The sequence below is a fragment of the Lathyrus oleraceus genome, chromosome 4 (assembly GCF_024323335.1).
Source record: "Lathyrus oleraceus cultivar Zhongwan6 chromosome 4, CAAS_Psat_ZW6_1.0, whole genome shotgun sequence".
NCBI classification, from domain to species: domain Eukaryota; kingdom Viridiplantae; phylum Streptophyta; class Magnoliopsida; order Fabales; family Fabaceae; genus Lathyrus; species Lathyrus oleraceus.
The window spans coordinates 118425006-118446285 of record NC_066582.1 but is presented as its reverse complement, the minus strand read 5'-3'; the positions used below and the strand labels follow the sequence as shown (position 1 = coordinate 118446285).

The 21280-nt window shown below is 35.9% G+C and overlaps 2 protein-coding genes and 1 non-coding gene across 3 annotated transcripts; 1 reads left to right on the top strand and 2 right to left on the bottom strand.

Annotated features, from left to right (window-relative positions):
- Nucleotides 1–2516: 2516 nt before the first annotated feature.
- On the top strand, nucleotides 2517–3253 carry LOC127073901 (uncharacterized). The gene has a single exon (XM_051015148.1). It carries the CDS (start codon nucleotides 2517–2519, stop codon nucleotides 2982–2984), a length of 468 nt encoding a protein of 155 aa, XP_050871105.1. The 3' UTR covers nucleotides 2985–3253.
- Nucleotides 3254–7548: 4295 nt separating this feature from the next.
- Nucleotides 7549–7655, bottom strand: LOC127077327 (small nucleolar RNA R71). The gene has a single exon (XR_007787161.1). It is a non-coding gene; the product is annotated as a small nucleolar RNA R71 (small nucleolar RNA).
- A 6566-nt stretch (nucleotides 7656–14221) lies between these two features.
- On the bottom strand, nucleotides 14222–19166 carry LOC127073900 (RNA-dependent RNA polymerase 2). The gene is made up of 4 exons (XM_051015146.1): nucleotides 18549–19166; nucleotides 16064–17976; nucleotides 15367–15517; nucleotides 14222–15142 (listed from the first exon to the last, which is right to left on the bottom strand). Exons 1-4 carry the CDS (start codon nucleotides 19086–19088, stop codon nucleotides 14384–14386), a joined length of 3363 nt encoding a protein of 1120 aa, XP_050871103.1. The 5' UTR covers nucleotides 19089–19166; the 3' UTR covers nucleotides 14222–14383.
- Nucleotides 19167–21280: the final 2114 nt, after the last annotated feature.

The window sequence follows — 21280 nt, the reverse complement described above, 5'->3', positions numbered from 1 at the left end:
ATATATTTATTTTTATTAGAAATGCGGGTAACGGGTACGGGTACGAGTACATGTGTCAATGTTGGTACCTAAGCGGGTATGGGTTCGGGTACACGATTTTTTTTCCAATTGCGTGTATGAGAACGAATACTATAGTACCCTACTCAAATCCTGCCCATTGCCATCCCTATATAAAATAATGAATGATAATTTATGGGGAACTTTTTCCAAAATACCCAAGTTTTTCAACAAAATTCTCCAAATAATCTTCTTTTTCCATTAATTTCTAAAGTACCCATGTTTTAAATGATTTTTTTATAAAATAGATGACTAGCCAATCTAATTGGTGACTCCATTGAATAAATAAGAGCCTTAGACAATTGAATTTGAGATTGCACATAGTCTAGCCAATTGAATTGGCGAATGTGTACAAGTCATAGGAGTCGTCGTCAATTCATCGGGCTCTTATGTGTTGGATTTTTTTTTAATACAACTAATTAAATAAAAACTAATAGTATTTTGTTTAAATATAATTAGAAACGAAAATGTTTTTACACTAACGACGACCCTCTTGATTGTACATGCCATTGGTTTCAAACCATCTAAGTACCCTTTCTCGTACCCATCTATGTTGATTCTCCCTAGGTGTTTGATACGAGTTCCCTACAAGATCACCATCACCAGATTCCCTAATAAGTTATTGTAATTCTACATAGTATTGTGTATGCATTGACACACTGCTATAATTGAGTTCGTTGCTCATGTCGTTGTAGTTGGATTGTGTTGTTTGGGTTGATCGAGTTATTGGTGAACGATATGGTCGATTAAATGATGATATTGGTGTGAATGCTTCGTAGGGGAAAGGAAACAATAATTATTATAGTGTTTGGTAGTCATATATTGGATGTTTTTATGTTATAGTGTTTTAGTTATGGTATGAAATGCTAGTGTCATATGTTTCTTGGGTGTTTTGCCTACGGTAGGAGGATGTGTTGGCGACATATGTTTGTTGGGTGTTTTGATAATAATAATTTTGGTGGTGGTTGTATGAGGTATGTTCTTGATTTTGTGGTTGAGTGTGTGACATGTGTTGGATGTGTGTTTGAGTGTTCGTGGGTTTGTAATTTTCTTGGGAAGGGTGTGTTGTGCAAGTGGTTGGTAATTTTGTGGGGGGTTAAATGTTCAAGCTTGTTATGCGTAAGTGGTTTGATGTGGATCGTATAAATATTTATATTCCGAGAAAAACACAATTGTAACTTGTCTATACCAATACATATAATTATGAGTTGGTTTAGTTTTGGTTGGTATAACAACGTCGGTTAAGACTCGTTGATGACGTACGTCCATTAACGACACTCGGTTTTAGCAAAATCTTTCCAATTATCAAAGGTCAATTGTTCATTAATTTTACATTGATGCCATTGTCCAATGCACCTCAGAGGATCTCAGATTTGTTTATGCATGCTAATGTGCAGTTTTACACTGTCACTATGATGTATCTCCACAGTATAAAATATTCTCGTAAGTAATCTATTTAAATTAAATATTAATAATTTTTATTTAATTTTTATTAATTAATTATATTAAAATAAAATAAAAAGTATATAATACATATGAGTCAAATTTATTAGCTAAGGCTCATATGACTAGTACATAATCGCCAAATTAATTGACTAAGGCTCATTTTATTAAATGAAATCGCCAATTAGATTAGCTAATGTCATGTGTTATAATTTTTTATTTAAAATATAATTATTTTAAAAATAATAAAAATATGATTATTTAAAAAAATTCATTAAAAAATATGATTATTTAAAAAAAATTACTTGTAGGTTACGAATAAAATATTAATTAAATAATATAATGACACTGCTAACTTATATATTAATCAAGCATGAACATTTTTATTTTAAAAATTGTGATTTTATTTTATTAAAAAAAAATTATTTGTGAATTTTCTTAACATTATAGGACATAAGTTATCATAATCTATAATATAATCAAAATTTATGTTGACAATTAAAATAATCAATATTTTAAAAGTGTTTGAAGGGATGAAAATTGAAATAACTAGATATTAATAAATGAAAATAATGTTTTGGACTATTTTTTTACAATAAAATATTTAAACATATATTTTATCTATTTTATCCTTTGGACATAAATTGAGAGATACGTGTTAAGATAGTGTTCGGAATTAAAGGATAGAAATATTGTTACTCGTTAATAAAAGTAGGGTGAGCAGAGTAAGTGGCTGAAGTATAGTGTGCACTAAATTACAATGGGATATTAAATATACATGTGGCCACCCAAATCTATTATTTATTCATAACTCAAACCATTTCCTCATTACTCAAAACAAGAAGAAAAAAATATTTTACTCATATTCTCTCATCTTCATTCATCATCTCTCTAATATTACTGCATCATCCATCATTCATCATCTCTCTAATATTACTGCATCATCCATCATTCATCACTCAATCATTTTCGAACAAAATCATCATTTATTACTGATTTCAATCTCAGTTTCTGACATGTCCGTTGAGCAAGAGCTTGAATCTGACTCCACACCCGCCGCTCATGTCCAACAGCGATCAAACGCCTTATGCTTCCCCACCTGCTTCGCCTCACGCCGCCGTTCCATTTGGTGGGAGCGCGTCCGCTCCGCCTCCTTTTCTCAATCCCATCCCACCACTACCACCACCACCGGTGACCGATGGTGGTCGCGCGGTCTCAAGGCCTTAAAGAAACTCCGAGACTGGTCGGAGATTGTCGCTGGTCCAAGATGGAAAACGTTTCTCCGGAAATTCAACCAACACCGATCCTCCAGACGCATGGCTAAGTACCAATACGATCCATTGAGTTACGCCTTGAACTTCGATGAAGGACAGAACGAGGATAGCCGCCACGACGGATTTCGAAATTTCTCCACGCGGTACGCCGCCGTTAACGTTAAGTCAGTTGCGCCGGAGCCGGGTTGTGAAATTGACGGTTTGGTGTGAGTGATTGCGCCGCGTGAGCTATTGTGCGCTAGAGTGTAGTGTACACATTGTGAGCTGGAGAGTGAGTGGTAGGGTATGGTTGGTGAGAGTGAAAAGAGCATTACACGGTGGATACCATTCATTCGTGTCGCTTTCTGTTTATTTTACCCTTTTTTTTTTATTATTGACCATTCTATACTATGGGAAAATACTTTGTTTTTTTTACTTCTTTTTTATATTTGTACATATGTCGGTAACAAAACTTAAATGGTTATATTGCTATTACTATCGATTTTATTTACTAGAGTATGAGAAAGGAGGAGGCTTAGCTTGCAATTCTTAATTTTTTCATTTTTTTATTTTCATAATGGCTAATGATTATTATAGATGGGCCAATATATGGGGCGGTGGAGTGTTGCTTTCATAATTGCAATAAAACGAGTCTTTCACGAAATAAATTGGCTGTCAAATTAGGACATTTTCAACTTGTTCTTGTTGTTCAGCTTCAAGATAAATAAATATCTATTGGATGGTGGCATTGATGAGTGATTGTGAAGAGATATAAACCAAGGGAGTTGGGGACAAGTTGATACGCTTCATGAAACATGTTCGAGGAGGTCACTATGTGTGTCATGACCGCGTCGTGTTCGAGTTAGAGTTTTTGGTGGGTAGGGTAGGGTAGGGTGGGTTAAAGTGTTCTTATCCTGTTGTTAATGATTCCCTTTTTGGGATATCTGTAAATGCTCTATTAAGTCAATTCATATTTAGAATAATTAGTTTCAAAATACATATTAGTCTTTGTACATTTTGGTAATTTTCATAATGAATGAATTCTTAATTCACATAACTAATAAGTTAACTGATTTAATTAATAGAGCTTTTAATCCTCGTAAATATTTCAACATTCAATTTTAATCCTTAAAAACAATCTTTTTAAAAAAATTCCTTTACGATTTTGATTTTTATCATCAATTTAATCTACCAGAAACTGATATGGCACGTCTCGTTGCACGCCATGTCACTTAAACTCAACATCATATTGAGTACAAAAAATGATTTAGATTGTGAAGGTTTTAAACCTCCCTAAAATACAAACATAAACACAAAATATTTTTCTTCATTTTTGCTCACATGCTTCCATCATTCGTAACTCTCCCTTGGTTGCTTTATCTTATAGCCACCATGAGTGTTTTCTCCACTTGTTGATGTCGCCGCCGCCATCTCTAACTCGTCTATATAGCTTTCTTGCTTCTGCTTCTGTCTCTATCTAACTTTGTGATTCTAAAACCAGTAAAATACATTCTTTTCTTCAATGTGACCATAGTATCATCAGAGCTGGAATGAAATTGTTATACAAATTTGCAATTGATATTGTAAAACTTGGTATCATCAATAACATCATTGTAACATCGTACATGAATCATAATAAATATCGTAGTAACATCATACATGATTTCTCTAACATCACCTTTTGAATCAATCACTCCATTCCAACGTTGTCGCATCTTGAAAAATACGATCCTTCACGGGGCGCTCGCACGTTTGCGGAAAAAATGATTCGAACAAAGTCGTCATCGAACTTGATTTATTCCAAAAAATGAAAAGGAAAAATATCGATAAAATCTTTAAAAGAAATAGAATATGACCTGCGCAATCAAATTCGGATTCGTGAGTCGATCACGCAAGGAGAATGTATTAGCACCCCCCACGTCCGTTGTACTAAACAGGAACCTTTAGTTAGATTTGAGATTTGAAATGTTAGATTATGTCATTTGTTTTCTTCGACTTATTAAAAGAGAAAAAAGAAAAAACACAAAGGAGTCGCAACAAAGTTTTTTTTAATGTGCTTGATGAGATTGCGGATCTCGCTCCTACGTATCTCTAGGTGCGAGGAGAACTCAAGACTACATAGTTTTGGGTAGCAAATGTTTGTGTGTTAGTCGATTTTAGCGAAAGATTCTCAAGTTGCATTCGAACGGAAAACATTGTTGCTCAAAACACAGATAATTGAACATTTGCATCACTTCAAGAATGGATGACTTAGTCTGGATCAGCACATATTTGTGCCATCATCACATTCGAGTGGAAAATATTTGATATTCTCATGGGGAAACTCTATTTGCATCGTCGTGGAATGGACATAATGTCTTTCATTTTTGAAAAAGATTTGAATTAAAAGCCAAAAGGCAAAAAGTTTAAATATGTTGAAATTGATTTTAGGCTTGGAAGACGAGCATTTGTGACTTACAAGTGATTACCATTTATGCCTAATACTCGAGACTATAATTGAATCTTTCACCCAAGTAGTCTTTTTCTTTCGTTTTATTACAAAAAGGAGACGCATTTGTATTTTAGAGAAATACGAGTATATATGACTTACAAGCAATTACCACTTAAGGCTAATACTCGGCGCTATTATTAGACATTACACCCATGTAGTCTTTTTCTTTCTATTATTGTTTGAAATAGTCAAAGTATGAGTTAATCATTTTAAATTTCATTGGAAAAAAAGCTTGATGTTGGGTCAAGCGTTTGATTAGCGTTGTGGAGCGAATTGTGAAAATGATTTTGAAATGATTGTGAATCAATGGTGAAAACGGTTTGATTTGAGAAAGTTGTTCGAAATTGGATCGAGTTTACTTATTTTGAAAGAATTGATTTTAGAAGGTCAAGTTGCCTAATTAAGTCAATTGAATTAATCAAGAGAAAATACTTTTAATTAGAAAAATTAATCGATTAAAATTGGTCAAATCGATTAATTAAACTAATTAAAATTAATTATCAAAGGTAACTGATTAAAATTAATTTAATTGATTAATCAAATTAATAAAATATAATTAGAAAAATTAACTAACTAAAATAATATATAATCAAATAATTTTTAATAACTAATCCCTAGAAGTCCCCCACTTTTGGTTTTCCAATAGAAAAAGCAGAGACCTGTTACGGCCACTCGTAGCAACTCCTACGGACCGTAGCAGGAGGACGAGACATCTTTTGATTCTTTCCTTTTTTAGACCGATTTCACATGTTTTTGAAATTTGGCATGATTAGATATGATATATTCTGATGTAATGACAATTGATCATGAGATATTCATTCCAGTTTATGTTTTTATATAAAACTCACAGTTAGTTGTGATTTTCTTGAAGTTTCTACATATTCTAATTTTCTCTCTACTCAAGTCTCCATTGGAGCATTAGATTAAAGCTTATCAATTCAGATTTTCTTATTTGTGTTCAATACAATTGCTTGTTTAATTCAATTATTTATCATGAATTCGATTATGAATAGCGATTTGATTGTGTTTAGTCTCACCATGAGTGGGTAGTCCATTAGGGACTAAGGGTTATGAGGATCACCTCATGATCGTTTATATGATCTGTTACAAGTCGATTACGAGAGTTTTTTGACTGTATTTATTTTTATACTCGAGTTCATACATTCCAACCCTTGTACGAAAGTAAAATGTTCTCAGGTACCGATCATAGTCTGAAAGGATATGTATCGGTACCGGAGCGTAGGTTTTTAAACAAACAAGTCCATTATAGAGAAAGCGCTTGGATGAATTTGAGAAATTTCCAATTTTGATAGCTTAACAAAAGTAACGAATCCCTAACGAATAATACGGTCGAGCTTAAGCCAACCGATTATTCGTCATCGATAGGGTAACATGCTGGCGAAAGAAGGTGTTGTCCATATTTATCTATTTTCTATAAATTATGTCAAGACTCTCATAATATAAGTGACTCGGATTGTACAAATATGTCAAAGTGAGAACCATGACCCTTAGTCATGTTTGTCTATATTGTGATTTAAGTGATTTTCAATTAACTTGGTTTACTATAAGTGCTTTTTATTTAAGTTATTTTTACTAAATCCCAATTTATTGATTCCTCTAGATCTACATGATAGAATGAAGTTTGGTACTTAAATCATTGATCTTTTACTACTTCGCACAAATGTGCACTTGCAGCGTGTCAAGTTTTTGGCGTTGTTGCCGGGGACCAATTGAGTTTGAAATTGAATTACTATTTAATCACTGTATATACTGGAGCTTTATTTTTCTATTTATTTTGTTGTAGTTCTAGCAGCTATTGTATGCGAAGAACTCGTTATATTGGGAATTTAGTCAAACCTATGAATGAAATCAAGTGTTTCTTATGTGAAAGACGCCGAAATCTTAAACAGGAAGCCATAATTGACCTAGTAGTTGACATTAAGCCTCTTAAGGATTACATGATTCCTATTGAAGAGGAACTGCGTTGTAGTATTGTGCACCCGCCGATCGCGGTAAATAATTTTGAGTTGAAACCTTCTTTGATCGGTATGGTGCAACAAAATCAATTTTTCGGGTTATCGTCTGAAAACCCGAACCTACGTCTTTCTATATTTGTTGATAATTGTGGTATTGTTAAGGATAATTGAGTTGACCAAAACGCCATCCACCTCCATTTATTCCCTTTCTCTTTGAGAGATCATGCGCGAGCTTGACGTCAATCCTTGCCCTCCAATTCAATTACTAACTAGACTCAGTTGAAAGCGACCTTTCTTGCGAGGTACTTTACGATAAGCAAAACTGCCCAAGTTAGGAATGAGATTAATAATTTTAGGCAAGAAGAAGGGGAATCATTGTTTGATGCGTGAGAGAGTTATAAGGGTTTGTTAAGATTGTGTCCTTTTCATGGGCTTGAGAAGTGGATGATTATCCACTCTTTTTATAACGGTCTCCTTTACTCCACGGGGATGACCTTAGACGTGGGTTCTGGTGGAGCCCTCATGAATAATCCTCAAGATGTATCCTATAACTTGATAGAAGAGATGGCCAAAAATCACCACTTATGGGGAAGCGTGTGACAAATCGCCTTTATGTCTACCCCTAAGACCAGTGGTCTTTATGAGGTTAATGTGTTTAACCATATGAACACAAAGGTGGATTTCCTTTACCAAAAGATAGATAGTTTAAGCATCGCACCCTCTACATCCATTACTTCTACCCCTATTGCTTATGTAGCCCCACCACTCTCTACTATGAGATATGCAGAATTAATGGGCACACTGATAGAGATTGGCAAATGATCCTCACTGGAGGATCCACACAAGAAGATGCCAATTTTATGAATAACAACCAGTGGAATAATCTGTATTTTATAACCTATAGTCCAGGGTGGCGAGACTATCCTAATTTCTCTTATAGGAACAACAACCCTCGGCAACCTATGGGACCACCGAGTTTCCAAAATGTTATGCCAATTGAGCCTAAGAAATCCAACTTAGAACTTTTGATGGAAAACTTCTTGATGATGCAAACTCATCAAAATGATAAATTTAGAAATCAAAACCTCATCACTGACGAGGCACTTAGGTAGTTGAACACTAAGTTTGACAATGTTGTCACCCATAACAAAATCCCAAAGGACATTTGAATGATGCACCAACTCGTAGTTGTAAGCAAGTGGGTAGTTCTAATGAGAGATAAAAAGAGATTAAAGAGAGTGTTCTAACACCACCCGAAAAGGAGGTTAAGAAGGAAGCACCTTATGTTGCTTCTCCTCCCTACAAACCTATTGTCCATTTCCCACGAAGACTTGTAAAAGCCAAAGTGGAGGCCCAGTTCAAAAAGTTTGTGGAACTCCTTAAAAATATCCACCTCAATGTGCCTTTCACAGAGGAACTAACTCAATTTCCCTCTTACGCTAAGTTTTTAAAAGACTTCCTTTCCAATAAAAGGAAGTTAGAGGACCATGAAACTATGGCTATGACTCTTGATAGTAGTGTTGTGATTCAAAATATGGTGATCCATAATCTTAAAAATCTACGGAGTTTCTCTATCCCTTGTTAAATAGGTACCATGAACTTTGAGAGAGCACTTTGTAATTTAGGGGCTAGCTTTAGCTTGATGCCTTTGTCTATGTGTAAGAAGTTAGACATAGGTGAGATGAAACTGACAAATGTGTCTCTGCAACTTGCAGATAGATCAGTTAAGTATCCCGTATGTGTGTTAGAAGATGTTTCGGTGATAGTTGAAGAGTATTATGTGCCGGTAGACTTCGTCATAATGGACATCAATGAGGATTACCAAATCCCGATAATCTTAGGTAGGCCCTTCTTAGCTAAGACGGGGGCCATCATCGATGTCAAGAGAAGGAAATGGACTTCTAAGGTAGGATAAGAGAAGATTAAGTTTATTCCAGTAAAACTTTTGAAACACCCATCATTGAGAGATTCTTGTTGTTTGGTGGATTTGATCATCGATTGTGTTCGAAAGAGCGCATCAAAGCTTCTAACTATTGATATATAATACTTACATATAATTTCACTTGACCAATGTGGGACTCCAAAGTACGCCCACACCATTGATGAACCGATACACCCGACGTGGCCTATCGACACACCAACCCTTCCCTAATCCACCCAAGAAGTCTCACCATCAAAGGCAACACTTCAACCCGGAAATCAAAATTATCTCATAGAGAACCTCCTATAATGCTTGTTACCCCCACTCTATCGACACACCGACCTTATCTTAACCCACCATAGAAGTCCCACCATCAGAGGCAAGTCTTCAACCCGGAAAATGCAATTGTCTCACAGAAAACCTCCAATAAGGTTGGTTACCCCCACTTTATCGACACACCGACCTTGCCCAAACCCACCCAAGGAGTCCCACCATAAGAGGTAAGTCTTCAACTCGGAAATCGTAATTTTCTCATAGAGAATCTTCCTTCAGGCTGGTTACCCCCACTTTGGTGATAGACTTCCGTTACAAAGCTAGATGATTTATGGGACCAAAAGTATGCTTATTTTGTCGATGGACTGATATGCCCGACGTAGCCTATCGATACAACGACCCTTACCTTACACACCCAAGGAGTCCTACCATCAGAACCAACCTGGAAATCACAATTGTCTCACAGATAACCTCCCATCAGGCTGGTAACCCCCACTTTGGTGACAAACTTCTGTTACGAAGCTCGATGATTTATGCTTTTAAATATTGATATTTAAACACCTACACATAATTTCACTTGATAAATGTAGGACTAAAGAGTATTCCCACACAATCGAATGACCGATATGACCGACGCATCCCATCGACACATCGACCCTTCCCTAACCCACCCAAGAAGTTATGACATCAAAGGCAAGTCTTCAACCCAGAAATCACAATTGTCTCCTAGAGAACCTCCCATCAGGATGGTTACCCCTACTTTATTGACGCACCGACCCTTCCCTAACCCACCAAGGAGTCCCACCATTACAAGCAAGTCTTCAACCCGGAAATCACAATTGTCTCTTAGAGAAGCCCTTATCAGGCTGGTTAGCTCCACTCTGCTGACAGACTTCTGTTATAAAGTTCGGTGATCCATGTTTCAATTGTTGATATATAAACACCTACACATAATTTCACTTGATCGATGTGGCATTCCAAAGTATGCCCACACCATTGATGGACCGATAGGCCAGACGCGGCACATCGGCATACCAACCTTGCCCTATCCCACTCAAGGAGTCCCGCCATCAAAGGCAAGTCTTCAACCCGAAAATCACAATTGTCTTACATGGAACCTCCCATCAGACTGGTTACCCCCACTTTATCGACATACCGGCCCAGCCCTAACCCACACAATGAGCTGACCATCATAGGCAAGTCTTCAACTCGAAAATCTCAATTGTGCCACAGAGAACCTTTCATCAGGATAGTTACCCCTACTTTGGTGACAGACTTCAGGTACGAACACAATGATCCATGCGTCTAACTATTCATATATAAACACCTACACATAAAATCGCTTGAACGATATGCGAATCCAAAATTATGCCCACACCATCGATGGACTGATACACCCGACGCAACCCATCGACCCTACTCTAACCCGTCCAAGGAGTCCCACCATCAGAGACAAGTCTTCAACCTGGAAATTGCAATTGTCTCATAGAAAACCTCCCATCTGGATGGTTACCCCTACTTTATCAACACACCGACCCTGGATTAACCCAACATAGGAATCTCACCATCAAAGTCAAGTCTTCAACCCAGAAAACACAATTGTCTCACATAGAATCTCCCATCAGGATGGTTACCCGTACTTTATCGACACACCGACCCTAGATTAACCCAACATAGGAATCTCACCATCAAAGTCAAGTCTTCAACCTGGAAAACACAATTGTCTCACATAGAACCTCCCATCAGGTTGGTTACCCTTACTTTATTGACGCGTCGACCCTTCCATAACCCACCCAAGGAGTCCCACCATCAAAGGTAAGACTTCAACCCAGAAATAACAATTGTCTCACAGAGAACCCATTTTGGTGATAAAATTTCGTTATGATGCTCGATGATCCATGCTTCTAACTGTTCATATATAAGCACCTACACATAATTTCACTTAACCGATGTGGGTCTCCAGAGTATGCCTACACCATCGATGAACCAATACGTCCGACGCGGCCCATCGACACATCGACTCTACCCTAACCCACCCAAGAAATCCCATTATTAGAGGCAAGTGTTCAACGTGGAAATCACAATTGTCTCACAAATAACCTCCCATCATGTTGGTTACCCCCACTTTATCGACACACTGACCCTTCCCTAACCCACCCAAGGAGTCCCCCATCAGAGGCAAGTCTTCAACCTGGAAATCACAATTCTCTCACAAAGAACCTCCCATCAGGCTGGTTACCCCCACTTTGATGAAAGACTTCCGTTACAAAGTCCATTTATCCATGTTCTAACTGTTGATATATAAAGTAAACACCTACACATACTTTCACTTGATCGATGAGGAACTCCAAAGTACAAGACTAATATCTTTAAGACCATTTATTATCACTTGACTTATGTGGGACTCCAAAGTACCGAGACTAATATCTATAGGACCATTTATTTCCTTGCCTTTGTATAGGAAAGGGTCACCTAAAATTGTTACTTCAAACTGTTTATATATACACCAAGCAATGGAAAAAAAAACACATTAAGAAATAGAGAAATAATCATATTTTTCTTCTGTAGTTTATCTAGTAATGAAAAAGAAAGAAGACAGTAGACAAGGATAAAGTGGCACACTTGTTCATGACTCTAGTAAATTTGAAGAAGATATTCAAGACACTAAACATAATTAAATAGCTTTTGACTTCAATTGACATTTTTCCCTTTCTACAATAGTGTTAATCGTTCACACTATTATTAGTCTTAACTACTCTACTTGTCCTATATTATATATCCCAAGACTTATTATGGTATCTAGACTTTGACAAGAGACTGTCTTATTCTTGCCTACTTGGTGTGGTTATTAGTATCTAACGGCACATGCAAGTTGTATCTTGAATTGATTCAAAACCGAAGTCAGTTGTTATGAATTCCTCTGTGTATCAATTTTTGGTTACGTGAATAAAAGAGCGAAAAAAGAAAAAGGATGACCCTAGTTCCTTATCAAGGGCACTCCTAGAGCATCTTCTAACAGATTGGATGAAATACAAGAGAGCGAAAACCTGTTTGCCAACAAAGTTTTTCAAGACCTTGTTTTTCAAAATCATACAATTCATCCCCTTTCTTATGCAGAAAGACACATATCCATCAAATCTCATTTGCATCATGTGATTTATGTATGTCCTTCGATCCCTATAAATTGAACTTTTATGTCAAACCACCCAACCCTATATTACTGCCAAATCAAGATAACATGTATGTAACTTCTAGGAGTTTGCTTAGTAGTGAATGCATGGGTCCTAAAAGTCAATAAGAATTAATTTTCGAATAGCCTCTTCAAGTCAGAACTCAGTCCTGACAATGAAGTGCACATCCACGCTTCAACAAAATAGAAGCAATCGGTCGAGCTTCATCCCTCGGCTGCATATCCTTTGCTTCGCCCAGCTTGGATAGCAGTAAATAGAACATGCGGTTCAAAGAGTCACTAATCACAACCCACATATCATATTTGTATTTGTCGCACCATAACTGAATCTCATTTGCATCAATACGGTTAAACAATTCATGTGCTTTATGTGGATCCTTCGATCCCCATAAATTGATCTTTTATGTTGAATCATCCAAACCTATACCAAATTATGTAATTCTTAAGAGTTAGTTTAGTGATGAAGATTTGGGTCCTAAGAGTGTGCTCCTCTCAAAGTTTCAGGTTAGAATTCTGCTGGATGCAAACAATTTCTGTGTTGGATCATGTCCATATAGAGATTTACTCGGACTTGAGTGACTTGGTGGAATTGGTCCCTTTCAATTAATCGGTCACAAAACCGAATACTTAAATTTCAAAGAGAAAAACTGTATGTGACAGCCTGCATCACCAAATGAATTCTACACCTCAAACTTGTATCTGGCAGCAGATACAACCAATGATATCAGCTTCATACAAACAACATGATGATGATGTCCATTTGACTACATTGTTGTTACCTCTGCGACATCATTTACCTCTAGTGTCCATACTATGTGGCCTCACTTAATAATTAATACACCTATGCTTCTTCTTTTCAAACAGTACAGTGGTTAAAATTTATCCTTTTAAGTGAACAAATAAGTGGGATATTTCGAGTTTGAACCATGTTACTCAACATCTACCAACTATAGTATTATGTTTTAAATGTTTGTGTTTTTTCTAATGATATCTTATTTTAAATTTTATTGGACATCATGTTTTCTATTTTTTCTGGACATATTATTTATGTAACTGTTATTATTTGCAACTATTTTTTTTAATGTTTAACTTTACATTTTATTTTAATTGAATTTATAACTGTACGTAAGCATATCATCAACTACAGATGGACTTTATATCCTCTATTGCACATGGCACTAGAGAAAGTCATTATCTGAAATGTTACCAAGCTAAATGTATTAATCATTAGTGATTTTTCATTAATATAAAATACAAGAGGAGAATACCAACTTCAAATAGTGATGCTTACATTACATACTATTACATAATAGAGAAAGTCATTATCTGAAATGCTTACATTACATACTTGCACCGGCCACTCTTTAATCTACTCTCTCCGTCTTATAAGATTCTTATGAAAATGATTGACAAAGAAACGGTAGAAATGAGACATTTTTTATGAGCCGGATCGGAGGGAGTATTATTTTATTTTCTAAATGTATTGAATAACTGAATCTATATAGAGATTAAATATATTATTTATTCAATTAATTTGAAAAGAAAATCTTTATTTATAATAGTGATCAGAGTTTATAATAGTGATTAGTGATTAGAGAGAGTATAATATTAATTAAATACAACAACAACCAAGTCTTATTTATTCCACAAAGTGAAATCGGCTACATGGATTAGTAGATTAACTTCTGCCCTAATGTTCTAGTTAGATAATACAATTAAAATTACATTAGAAACTAGTGACAAACCTTTCAAGACAATCTTTTTTCTGCAAAGCAATAGCTATAGTGAGCTATTTGCAGACTTGATATGCAATAAAATGTCACCAACGATCCATGGGAAGCTTAAAAAGGTGGAGCTTTCGTGGTAATATTTGGGATGATAGGTCACATGATACCATGCAGATGCCATAAGTTGATATTCATCTGGCTGACAATCACTTTCAAACCATCCTTTAGCTTCATGTTGAAGATCCTTCACCGATATCAGAATTCGATCCTTCATATCTCCATATCTCCTGTTATCGCGCTGCAAATAAGAAGCACGTTTTAGCAAGTTACCTGTTAGCATTTCATCCTCGGTCTCTGCTCCATAGAAGCTCATTAAAGAGCTCATCTTCTGTGCATACATTTCTCTGTGACTTGAGGCAGTCTCAAGAAAGACCTCAAAACCATTAACCTCAAGTTGATGATCATATGCTTCTTCAGTCAGCTTCTCGGACAAGACAATGTTAGACCTTACTTGCAATGTTGACTCAACTAAGGCACGGTATAGTTTTCCTAGTACCCCTTTAGATACATACATAGGCTTTTCAAACCTCTCCATGAAATCGGGAAACTCTCTTGGTTTCAAAGCTCTAGGCATTTCTGCAGGAGCTCCGGTCTTTGCAAAGTCAACAGCCATGGAATGAAGCTCGGCCAACTCCAGACATTTTCTACTCCTGGCCTTATCTGGTTCACGGTCAGCATGAACCAGATGTGCGGTGGAGATAGCGCCCAAAGTATCGCTGATCATGTAATCAACAAAAAATTGGTGTATTTCCTACACATAGGTAACAAATAAATTAGGAGCGATTTTAAACTCATCAAAAGAAAAACAATGCACAAACCCTGTCACGACAAAGATACGGGTAGTAATATGAGAAAATGCCAAATGGAAATGGTTGAATGTAACCACGTGTCTGAAGGTCAGACAATACTTCAACTTGAGGTACCAATATTAAATAGAAAACAAGTTAAAATCAAGCAACTTCGTTAAGAAATTACCTCTAGTGTCACCTGGTGATTCATTATACGAGGTCTTCTTCCTGTGTAGTCCATTGGATTATCAGTTTGAGCTGGGATTAGATCATTGTCCCAGCTTACGAAAAACAAATCCCCATCAAGATCGCCTCCAGAGCATTCATTTGGATGAGGCCTGTAGGCCCAACAAGTATTAGAAAGCAATAAACATCAATATAAGAGAAATATTTTAAAAACCAACAGAAATGGGTTAATTGAAAGGTTGTGAATGGTTTTTTTTTTAATCTTTCAGGCGTCCCTCATGCAATAGCCCTTTGTGTTTTCCTACTCTACTTTCTGCTAATACTTCTGATCATTTAGTCATAAAGACTTTGAAACCACGGCAAGAACCAACTCTCCTAAAAGTTTAAATTATCAAGTAGAAGCCTAATAATGAGTGGTCTTATATCTGACATGGTAAGAGAACAATAAAAGATATCATATCACTATCAACTTGTCCACCAAACAATGAATCTAAGGAACTGCTTATGAAGACAGAAAAACTTAAGGGATGTGAATACAGTGGACAAACTATAACAAATCGGCACCAAATTCATGTGTGATGAATGACATATTAGAGTCGATGAAAACACACATGACCAAAAAGAAGTGATTATTCTATCTTGAATAAAACAAATTATTGCAATCAAATGCTTGCAAATCTAGTCCATTATATACATACCTAGGTCCTTTTTGTGGAAATACAAGGCAATCCTTCAATCCATTTTCTTCTAATTCTTCATTGTAGACAGCATCAAGGACTCTGATATCTCCTGGGTGAAGACAAGGATTTTTGGTGACCACCACCTTACCAACTATAATGCATGTGCTATCATCACCATTAACGTTCCTTAAATTTTCATCTCCAGGTTTTTCCTTAGTATTTGTCACACTTATGCGGACAAATACTTGGCCATAATTCAAAATACCGGTTTCATCCAAGCAGCCTATCAAGACTCGGCCCTTGGGGACAAATATCCGGCATCTGCTTTTCAAATCAGATAACTGGTATGCATAATGAGCCTTGAGCATCATTGATAGGTAAGGCTCGCTGTTCGGCTCATAAAATCCATGCAACATCTTCACTAGAATGCTTTTTGAATCAGCTCCACTTAAACTTTCTAGAACATCCAAAGCTGCCTCCCTATCAGTCAACATCTTTCCTAGCAACTGCATTTGACCCTCTTGCAATGCCAAAAGCGCCTCATCTTTTACTCCTAATGTTGACAGCAGGGATATAATCTCTCGATTAAGAAAGCACGGCATTGACTCACTCCATTTGGTGACGCAAAGCATACTGTTTTTGGATTCAAACTTCAGCATACTGTTACGCAATGATAACTTCCTAAAAGAATGGGGATCAACAGCAATGACACCTTTATATCCACCATACCGAATTTGAAATGCTGAAGGAATCCGGTTTTGGTCCAATTTTAGCTTTTGAGCAAGCTGCCGTGCAAAAGTTTGGGAAATCTTTCCAATACCATCTGAGAAACAGTAGTTTATACCATCAGAGGTGAGTTCAATATCTGGAATTAAATCCACATCTTGAGGGGCCATTTCAAAAGTTTGCCGGGAAGAACTGAATAACTGACCCATTCTGGCGGCACATTTAGAAACACTGCGGATATTATTGAAGCTTCCCATCCATTCTCTGATATCTGCTGCTTTCACTTTGTCATTAGACGCAAATAACCAAACAGAGTTTGACCGCAGTTGACTAGCAGAGAAGGCAAGAAACTCAAATCTTTTTGATCCAATTAAAACACCATCTCGAAGAATATTCAATACCCGCTTATATATTTCAGTTTTAAAAGGCTTTGCGAAGATTCCCCTTTGTAAACTAGTTGATATTGCATTAGTTGGAAGCTTACTCCAATCCTCTTCAACAAATGTAATCCTCATGAAGTCTGAAGCATATGACGCAAAATGTTTTACCACATGGTTTGACGTTTCGAGCTCAGGACCAAGGCAATAAATCTTTGACGGGGTAATCAAGGCTCGATGACATCTCATTATGTTATTATCCGCCAACCTTTTCTGTTGTAATGGGAGAACACTTTTTTTCTTTATACTAAGCACATGTAATTGAGTCTTCACATATTTTAGAGGCTCATAACAAGTGGAATTCAACTTGTGCAATTTTTGAAAAATCACAGCCATAGTTTCTTCATCCAAACTTGCCAACAAGTCAATCAACTCATCATCCACTGAAGCAAGACTAATCTTCTGAGTATGTACAAGAGAATTCAATTGAAATAGAGCTTCATAAGGCAACTTAGAATCCGGGCGATACTTAACAAGTGGAACCGTTTCGGTTGGAGAACATAATTCTTCCCCATCTTCCAGACTTAGATCCTTCAAATTCTCTCTGTAAAGCGGGAAACTCCGAAAAACCTCAGAATCAAACGAATCTTCCACAATTTCCCAGAAAAACGAGGTAGAGTGTCCAATTGATTTTAAATTTGTGAAGTCAGTGGTGCGCACCCACGTAAACTCAAAATTATCCTTACAAAATCGATACCTATTAGCCTTAAACTTGGAAGCTACATTTGGCCCCTCCTTTTTCTGATATATCCTTGGCGCATATTTCAGCTGAGAAAAAACAATAAAAAGGGGGAAACCAGCTGTAACTTTGTTGATAAATACAATAAATCAATAACAGAACGAAATAAGCGTTTATCAAATAAGTGCTTTAAGTATAAGAGCCTGTTTGGATTGGCTAATGCAAGCTTATCTACTGACATAAGTTTTGAGACACTGTTTGGGAGATTAATCAAAACAACACATTTTTTATAAACTTTTTATAGCTTATGAGAACAACTTATACCACATATAAAAACTATTTAAACTTACTTTACCTTTTGCTATAAAAATGACTTATACAAGCTTATTCATAAGCGCTTCTTGTGGTATAAGCTGCAAATAAGCTGTTTATCCAAACAGGCTTGAAGTTATTTCTATAACAAAACATAAACTAATGTTAAACTATTTTAATATAAGTTAAATTTGCATAAGCTATCTTTAAAAAAAAAGCTGAAAATAACTTACTGACAAATCATAAGCTTTCTCAAAGGATCTTAAAAGTAGATACACCAAATAAAAAAGTGAAATGAATGAATCCAAACATGCAGTAAGCCATATAGATAAGCAGATAGATAGATTACCTTCAAGAGTAGGGCATTAGGTTTAGAATCATCAGAACAATAGCCATCACACTCCAACATATTTTCAAAAGGAATCTCAAGTTTGAAACACTGATCATTATGAGTAACCCAGAAGTCAAGCCTGTTCCTTTCAGGCATGATCCAACCTCGAACGCCTTCCCATGACTGAAGAACACTCATGCAATCAGGACCGTTAGGGAAACCGACATGGAGAACACCGTTATGGAGACGGTTACTGGGAAGGGAAGGTCTAGGTACGATATCATCGGAGGAAAAAGAGAGGCGGAGGAAGTGGGAGTTGAAGAGGAGTTTGTTGTTGAGGGAGAGAGATATGGCTTCTGATTTGGCTTGGAAGGTTTCGAACTGGATACGGCCGGAACCGCGGGATTTCCAGTTGGAGTGGTCGGTGAAGATTTCTAGGGCAAAGACGGAGGAAGGACCTAGGGTGGATTCAAGGAAGTTGAGGAGGTCTTTTGCGGTGGCGCATTGTGGTATGTTGTAGACGCGAACTGAGGGTGTTTCCGATGAAGTCGTTCCCATGGTGATGGCAGATTATTAGGGTCAGTGCGAGTGCGAGTGTGACTGAGTAGTTGTTTCTTTTTCAACTTAACACTACGCATTTGTTTTTTAAATATAATAAAAATTAAAAAAGAAAACAAATTTATTTTATTAAAAAAGTTTATTATTTTAAAACATGTTTTGATTTATATATAGATTATAAATATTCGTTTAGGCATTGCAAAGACAAAGGAAGAAGGGTGTTTGGAAATATGAAAGGCGCGTGACTTGTGAAAAAGATGCATAGTAAGGGGCTGACGAAGCAGAAGAAGGACAATAAGGTATTTTCCAGAATATATTTTCTTCTTATATTATATATTTTCTCACACGAGAAAAGGGACACTTTAGTACTTGAGTTAAGAGAGACTAACATATTATCAATTAGAGAAGTGTTAAAAAATATAAAAATAAATAAATAATTATCAATCAAAATAGTGCTAAGTACATGTTTCTCAAAAACTATCTTTTTTTTATAGAGTGTAAAAGACACGTGGGTTCCTCAATTTAAAAATGAGTTTTATATGAAGTGGTAAGACCTACTTATGTTTCACTACAGTGTGTCTCGGAGTGGTGTTTTGATTGATGTCAGGTGTTTTGGTCCAGGGTTTTAGTGCAGTATTGTTGGGGTGTTTGGGGGCCTTCGAGTGAAGTATGTGTTTTAGCAGGTAAGTGTCGCTGTGTTTTGGCAGTGTTGAGGAGTTGTTGTCAAGTGGGGATTTTTTGGTCGTTCAGAAGTGTTCTTGGTGTGGCTGTAGCATGTGGTTTTTGCGTTATTCCATCAGCAACAGCGCATTTATCTTGGATAGGGAGGCTGGCAAGTAATCTTTGTAGGTTGCATTTTTGGTCTCCTGCAACTCTCAAGTCTTGTTAGTTTTGCTGGATGTGTTTGTTGTGTTTCTATCTTTAAGAGTTTTTGTGCTTTTTTAGTGCAGCAGCGCGTGTAGTCGATATTTGTTTGTGTTGTTCTGGCAGGCTGACATCGGGTGATCAATTTCGTCAAGTTCCCGTTCCTAAACATCAGTTCTGGAGATGTAAAGATTGATGTTGGTGGTGGCTTAGTGGAAGGTTGGAGTGTGGTGTATGATCTTGAAACTTTTGGAGATTGCTTTAGGAGTTCTTTTATTAGTTTTTATTTTTGCAGTGGATTTTCTCATTTGGTTTGCTGCAGTGGCTTAAAGGTGTTTTGGCAAGTAACTTGTCCCAATTTTCTAGATTTAATTCTAGTTTTAAGTTTGTTTCAGATGGCCTCTAAGTTGATTTTGTACTGCTTCTGTTTGTTACTGGTTGTATTGCCATGTCTTATGTCATTTTTCTTAAACTCAATAAATTCTTTAGCCTTTTCCAAAAAAAAAGAAGAGATTTTTCTAACATTTCTCTTATCAGATTTTTTTAAATAATCATGTTTATCCAAAAAAAAGTCTCTATAATCAATTTTTCAAAAAAAAAGTTTGCCCACAGAAGAACGCGCAACTATATGTGGCGCATGCACTCATATTTTGGCCTAAGGCGACATTACCTATGGTGCATGTCTTGTGACGCTTGCATGCAACTTTTAGGAGCATGCCTTTAGGAGTAATCAATGGGTGAGGCGCATGCATGCAACATTTAGGAGCATGAGCCACAAACAATGGCGCATGCTCCTAAACGTTGCATGCATGCGCCAAAGATGGTCTTTAGGAGTAATCACTTTCTTTTTTAATTTAAAGATTAGATCAGAATTTTAATTTTAATTCTTAACTCTTGAATATTTATGAGACTCGAAAGTTCTAACATATCTTAAAATATTTAATTATTTTATGAAAATTTTAAAAAATATATTATAAATTATTTTCAATTATTTTTTATAAATTAAAAGAATAATAAAATAAATAAAATAATATTTACAAATTAAAATAAACTACAAATTGTTTATCATAGAATCACAAATTTCTAAAATATAATTTTAGTTCCTTTATAAAAAAACCCTAAATTTCTAGGTTATATTTTTAAAATGAGATCAAAATTAAAGAATAATTTTAACATCTAATTATTTAAATGTTTATTATTAAAAATTTTAATATAATCAAAATCACATAATTTATTTAAAATGATATATCTAAAAAATAACTTTTAAAAAAAGTTATTTAAAAATAGCATTAAATTTAAGTGATATTTTATTATCTAAAAAAGAATAT

Coding starts and splice junctions, on each gene's coding strand:
- LOC127073901 (XM_051015148.1), top strand. CDS start 2,517: ATGTCCGTTGAGCAAGAGCTTGAATCTGACTCCACACCCGCCGCTCAT.
- LOC127073900 (XM_051015146.1), bottom strand. CDS start 19,088: ATGGGAACGACTTCATCGGAAACACCCTCAGTTCGCGTCTACAACATA. Junction 17,977..18,548: donor CTAATGCCCTACTCTTGAAG/GTAATCTATCTA, acceptor GTTTTTTCTCAG/CTGAAATATGCGCCAAGGAT. Junction 15,518..16,063: donor TTTCCACAAAAAGGACCTAG/GTATGTATATAA, acceptor TTGGGCCTACAG/GCCTCATCCAAATGAATGCT.